Source organism: Sesamum indicum, linkage group LG10 (assembly GCF_026168435.1).
Source record: "Sesamum indicum cultivar Baizhima isolate 11 linkage group LG10, ASM2616843v1, whole genome shotgun sequence".
NCBI classification, from domain to species: domain Eukaryota; kingdom Viridiplantae; phylum Streptophyta; class Magnoliopsida; order Lamiales; family Pedaliaceae; genus Sesamum; species Sesamum indicum.
Genome location: NC_142666.1, coordinates 13,930,405 through 13,937,059, shown reverse-complemented (window position 1 = coordinate 13,937,059; position 6,655 = coordinate 13,930,405). Strand labels below are relative to the sequence as shown.

The window sequence follows — 6,655 nt, the reverse complement described above, 5'->3', positions numbered from 1 at the left end:
ATACTTTATACATATGTTTTCCCCAAAATCCGATTATGGCCTCAAAACCTTCTCAAGACGGGGCAAGTTTGGGACTGAGTCTAACCCCAACCTATTGCCATCCATATTGCTACTTCATATTATATTTGAAATGATTTCTAATAACAGACCATTTGTATTTGTTTGAATAATTTCATATTACAAAGGATTTCAAACCTTTAGACACTCATTCTAAACTATATTTTTGTGAAATATTATTGCATTCAAATTTTGTTGATATGAATCTATTTGAAATCATTTCATAAAATCCTTTCTTTAACCCAAATAATTCCGTCAAAACACAGCCTTTACATTTTTATAATCCCCACAATTTCTTTGAATATGTGATGTGGTCGAGGTTCTTACGAAAAGATGAAACTGGGAACTTTACCTAGGGACAATTGTGCACCAAGCGAAAACACGATTTTCGAGGGAGATTTTTTAGTAAGAATGGTCACTATCAATGAATAGTGCTTGGGTTAAAAAAAATAATATTTTTGGTATTTATAGTAGTGTTGGAATTTATATTATATGGTGGGTTGCATTTGTTTAACATGTCTCTCATATATGTTAAATTACCTTTTTACCTTTATAGGTTAATATTTCTTACCAATATACATCAATATGCAATTTCTTGATTGTCAAACCACTCAACTTGAGTACATGTTGTTGCTGAATTTCCTGCTCAAGAAAATCATGGACTGGGGAGAAACTAAGAGGCAATGCATTGGCAGAGATGTTCAGCACAACGCAACACACCAGTGGACTTTTATGTTACAACAAATGACTCCTCACCAGCTATGTATTGACCAGTAAAACTACATCATAAATGAGGTGAATTTCCTGATAATCCTTAGCTGCAAACTTTTATCAAGTGGACAAGCGCAGAGTTCCACAAGAACCAATCTCGAGGACGGAGAAACGGGACCGAAATCTACCTGTCGGTCGAAGATAATACAGTTACAGCAGGAAGAATTTCTTCAGAGAAGGCTTATAATTATGCTCGTCTAAGTCTCGTCTGGCTACTACTGTGTGAGAGGCACACATTCAAGCTCAATCTCTAATACTCCACGCTCAACGTTCTGCAGCTTTATAGAGATTTCTTGTTTCACCCGACCATCTTCTAATGTGATAACTCCATCGCTCACGAGCGTATTCTCTTTGCTCGCTTTCCACTTTCCGAGCTGTGTCGACTCACTGATTGAGGAGCATTCTGAAGCCTTAGCAGCAGACAGCAGTGGTTGAATATCAATCTCAGCGTCTCCCATAAAATCATCAGTTGAGAATGTATCCTTGTCATAGACAAGCTGCAAAAATATTGTGGAGTTTCTCAGCATGAAATTTTACGTAAACCACAGAGAAGGCATAGTTAAATGCAATGATAGGAAGGATACATCGGTTGTCCTTATCACATGATATACCAATTCATATGCCAGTTTTTTTTTCCTTTGTTTCAGGAAAAAATAAGTTTGAATGGCTTTGCCTCAGTTCACCACGAGTCAGGACCATAGATCACTTAAAGCGGTAGTTATAGATTAACCACCATCACACCCTTCACGTTATTAAGGTGGCCCGTCCAGACCATCTAAACCAATAAGTGCAGGTAAATGCATATCCCACTACTATAAAGCCAATAAGTTGTCCAGAAGTGCTAAAACGGACATGCATACTCTTGATTTTCTCTTTTATTAATAAATTAAGGTTAATTTCGACAGCCTCTCATGAGAATTCATACAATTCCATTTTCATACCAAAATCTACCCTCTATGTTTATGACATTTAAATATCCGCCATCATATTTGAACACATGGTAATGTCTAGAAGTACGATGAGATGTTAATACTCTACTTCCACAAAACATATAGGGTATTGTTCTACATCTTATCCAACAAAGATAAGTAATTTTAAGGATTTTTAAATATGGAAATCTAAAGAGATCGGATATAGTCACTAAATATACTAATCCCTGGGAGTCGTCGTAGCTACTCTAGGCCAAGATACACCCAATCACGTATAAATGCAGCCCATGAAAATAAGGAGGTTGTCATAACTAACCGTTATTAATAACTATAAGTTATGCCTTATTATTGAGACAGAATCCACTAAAAAATTGCTTTTACGAGTCCAGATAACAAGGGGGATTGTATTTCAATTTCGAGTTTCATGACATCTCTTTCTTTCGTTGTTGACTTCTTATGCATGAGGAGACTTACCAACTTCAGTGGAGGTACATTTTCTGGAATTGACAACATTAGACTTTCATTCCAGACGGGGTTAAGGTTATTCTTTATGACACGAGTCTTCATAGACTGCATTAGAAACAGAAAATTTCATTGTAAAAACGGAACATAAGATTACGATACTATAAACTCTTACATGGACATCTTAAAATTGAGTCAAAAACAGAAGAGAATTACTTGATTTCCCAGTGAGAGGATGACATAGGGATCGCTGCTCACCACATCTCGGATTGCTAGGTTGGTGCCCCTTACTATATTAACCTTAATCAGTCCTACAAATTCGACCATACCTGCCTATACCACATAATAAAAAGTGTTGCACAAATTAGTATAAACATTCATGTGAAATCTTCAGTTCTAGACTGCTGCAGTTACAGAAAATGACTTCATTTGTATATACATGGTGCATAACATAATTTTCTTTGCTTTTCTTGTCAGAAAAAGCAAGTGTCAAGCAATAGTTGTGCTTCCTTTCGATATTTAATTTCATTTTCTGCAGCAAGAACTGTTACCATTGAGTTGTTTTTTTTGGCAGCTTTATATTCCGTTTTTCTCCAGCTATTACGAAATACCAGCCCTAGACCTTGGATACGGTGAGCAGTTGTTTGTTTGTCATATCTCTTCTCAGGGGGTGACGGAGAACAACAGCTCGAAGAATTGCTGTTGGAGGTTAACGGAGGTGGAAACCGGCAATTCAGCTCTAAATCACGGTCCAAAAACTGTAGCAGCTCATATTTTCTCCTAAGTGTCCATAACGGAAATCTCTAATTCAGAAAATACATATATACTGATCAAAAAAATGTTGAGAGGCTTGTTGTCTTTTTGTTATACTACCTTATGAAATCAGTGCGCTCCACAGTGGAAGAATCTGGTTTCGGTTTTCTAAAATAATCAGGAATGCAAGCTTCATATTTCGAGTTCACAACATTGTTTCCTCCCATTTCAATTAAAGCATCAACTTGCTCGTCAGTCCATTCGTCAAGCTTCACCGAGAAGACCTGCGGTATAAACATACGACAGATAATAACTAGATGTTTACGCACTGAGCCAGCAGATCAAATCAATAAGTCGGGAATAGATACAGCTGTTGCCGTGAAAATTGATAAGTTGATGAGATGGACACCTTTGATATATGCACTCCAAGGCTTCTATGTACTCCGGAGCATTTGATACAAATGAAAGCTCCAATGCTCAGTGATCTGGTCAGAAACGAATGAAATAAAAAAGGATGCCCCATCATAGAATTATAGAAAAAACAGAGTAAAGAAAGTCGAGATTAGCGAAAAGAGTAATAGGAGTAGCAAATCTGCATAGTTAGTACTGAGATTACCTCTACAAAAGTACTCATAAAATCTCAATGTATAAGTATAAATTCATTATAACTGTAACTGTTGAAGCACCCGTAACAAGGTGAAACTTTTGAGACATATAACTCCATCTAAGTCTTCAGACATTATAGATGATACATAAATAACGGATTTCAATATGGTGACAATTCTGAGACTTACACCCATTTTGGATCTGGCGATCCACAATCTGCACAAGTTCTATTGCCTGCTTCAGATAATACACTCTCCAGCCTCTGTCGTGGACCTCATTCACAAAAACACAGGCAAAAGTAAACTAAAGTTATTGCACAGATATTTAATTTCGCAAATTATTTTTTGGGAAACAAAAGAAAATTGACACAAAAGAAAGAATGAACACACTTTGGCCCTGATAGAGATTAAGTGACAATATTTAAGAATACAGGCAGTACAAACTACTAGGATATGACACCTCAAGAAAGTCATTTTTCTTTTTGACTTCAAGGTGTCGCTTTTGACACCTCAAGAATGTCATGTTCTTTTTAGTTCGGGGTGTCGCTTATGACACCACAAGGAAGCCATTTTTCTTTCGACTTCAGGGTGCACAAAGAAAGTCATTTTTCTTTTGACTTTGGGGTGTCATGGGAAGTTAAAACAACCAGTTAAATTTGGATCTATAATTGAAGTAATATCAAGACAAGCAAGTACATCTGTTATGTAATCTTTGTCTCTAATGCAAGGGTTAGGCAACAAAGCTGATTTAAGGACATTTTCAAACTCTTAACTCCTCAAACATTCCATGACACTCGACGAACAGAATCAAGGGACCTCAGAGTTATATACAGTTAAAGACCTGGACAAGCAAATCTAAAACAAAATTTACTTACTGGAAGATTTAGAATGTATCCATTCCCTTGAGCAGAGACCCCAGTTTGAAGAGGTTTCCATTCGTAAGAGCTCATAGAGAGAAAAACCTGATTCAGACGACACACGGTAATTGCAAAAACACATATTGGCAAGATATAGCATAGTCCTCTAAGAATTTTGCTCCGAAACAAGTACAATCAACTAAACAAAAACAAGTCTATAAATCTAGAAAAATACTTATTATTCAGAACTTCAAAACAATTCTCAATCATCCAATCAATCTAATATCTAAGAGAAGAAACAACACCAAAGTTCGTAAAAGTTATTTTACTCCAAGAGATGCAAATGAAAACACAGAAAATGTTCATCTACCCAAATGGAAGCCAAGTACTAGTTTTCATCATTGCCCTTTGTGAGACAAAACCCAAAGATATCCGTACCCAAAGTTTTAGGCTGATATTCATGTATTGCAGGCACAATTCTTTTCAAGAAGCATCAAAAAGTAAACATAATATCAACCACTAAAGAACCCTACGAACATTAATCAAATCCCAATTCCAACAGAAAATCAAGAATCCTTCAGAACCCAAAAATGCTTCAGCCTAGATAACAAGAAAACTACCTGGAACATCTTTAGTTTCTGCTTTCCCTTGTTGAATAGACATCTTTAGCCCCTAGAATTCAGGTCCCGGATCCCTATGGTCTTAAAGAAACCATAACATCGCTTTCTTTTTCTGCATGATTCAAGAAGGGTCACATTGGAATTTCCGATTACTTCAATTGTTGATCCAGAAACGAAAAGGGATGAAGAGAAAAGACAGAATTTGTCAAAAAAATATTCAGCAAGAATCAGACAAGAACAAGAAAATAATCTTACATGATCAAAAGCTCGGCTTTTTCTTAGCGTAGGCCGCAGATGAGACGATGGAGATTCATCTAATCATATGAAGATCGCAAAAACGTTCATCAGAATTAGTTGCATGAATTAAAAGCATGCCAACTCGCCAAGAATCATTGAATTCATGCAACTGCACAATGGGGGCCTCAGGAATATTCAATAGTAAACAAATAAAAATACATCAGACAATTGATCACTTGAATTAGGATTGACAATTCTTCAAGGAAATTTGAATTTACATTTTTTCATACATCACTACAAATGATATTTTCTTTATGTTTTATTTGATGCCCGAAAAGAAAATGTCGAAGGACGATAAAATTGATAATCAGAAGATTTCAGACGTTGGGGCAAAAGGCTTTTTGTTTGGGTAGTTGGCAACTACCGGCCGTACGGTATTATTTTCAAGTTCTTTTGTTTAAACGCGCACTCACTACGCGTATGTATTAAAACACATATGAATTCTATTTTTATTTCGGATTAAATACAATTACCACTCCAAAAATATTTACATTAATTATCTTCTAAATTATTAAAATCTTTAAAAAATCCCAGACCTTTTATTTTTTATTTAAAAAGTTAATTTATAAAAATTTCTTTCTAAAAAAAAATTAAAGAAATTTCTGAAATGCCAAATCATCCTTTGTCAAAAAAATTTCTAATTCTAGTAACAAGTAAGTACATATTATTAATAGGGAAAAATGCAAAAAGTCCCATGTGATATTGCAAATGAGTAAATTACCTTCTTATAAAAAACTAAATAGCAATTTACCTCCTTGTATTTTTTAAAAATACAGCAATTTACTTCCTTAGACCAAGAGGTAAATTGCTTCATTTTAAAAAGTATAGGGGGCGAAATTGCTATATTTTTTTTCATATGGAGTAATTTGCTCATTTGCAATATCACAAAAGGATAAATTGTTATTCACCCATTATAAATATGTATTAATTGTTTATTTTTGTTATAGTTCGTTTGTTGTTTTAGTTTTACTAATTGTATATTTTTTAAGTAGATATATAAATACATATGTACGTATAAATTTATTTTAAATTTGGTTTGATAAACAAGTGAAATTAAAATAAAACGGCTCCAAGTACTTTAGGATTACAATAAATAAAAAGAGCTCGATGAACAAGTGATACTAGAATTAGTCAAAACTTTGACAAAAGATGATTTTTGATATTTTAGAAATCCCTTTATTTATTTTTTCACAAAGTAATTTTTGTACGTCAAATGAACTTTTTAAACTTAAGAATTAAAGGTGAGGAAGGTTTCTGAAGATTTCAATACTTTAGGGCGTAATTGACGTGGGCTGAATATTTCA

General features: G+C 34.6%; 1 protein-coding gene across 1 annotated transcript; it reads right to left on the bottom strand.

Annotated features, from left to right (window-relative positions):
- Nucleotides 1-633: 633 nt before the first annotated feature.
- Nucleotides 634-5,696, bottom strand: LOC105172181 (putative ADP-ribosylation factor GTPase-activating protein AGD11). Its single transcript, XM_011093544.3, has 10 exons — nucleotides 5,310-5,696; nucleotides 5,055-5,166; nucleotides 4,453-4,539; nucleotides 3,767-3,851; nucleotides 3,382-3,457; nucleotides 3,093-3,256; nucleotides 2,771-2,999; nucleotides 2,436-2,552; nucleotides 2,232-2,327; nucleotides 634-1,325 (listed from the first exon to the last, which is right to left on the bottom strand). The coding sequence occupies exons 2-10, from the start codon at nucleotides 5,095-5,097 to the stop codon at nucleotides 1,044-1,046; spliced, it is 1,179 nt and encodes a 392-aa protein (XP_011091846.1). The 5' UTR covers nucleotides 5,098-5,166; nucleotides 5,310-5,696; the 3' UTR covers nucleotides 634-1,043.
- Nucleotides 5,697-6,655: the final 959 nt, after the last annotated feature.

What these genes read in the sequence shown, in the direction of transcription:
- LOC105172181 (XM_011093544.3), bottom strand. Translation starts at nt 5,097, where the DNA reads ATGTCTATTCAACAAGGGAAAGCAGAAACTAAAGATGTTCCAG. An exon ending in GAGCGCACTGATTTCATAAG is followed by an intron (nt 3,000 to 3,092) that starts GTAGTATAACAA and finishes ATGGACACTTAG; the next exon opens with GAGAAAATATGAGCTGCTAC. An exon ending in TCCTCTCACTGGGAAATCAA is followed by an intron (nt 2,328 to 2,435) that starts GTAATTCTCTTC and finishes TTTCTAATGCAG; the next exon opens with TCTATGAAGACTCGTGTCAT.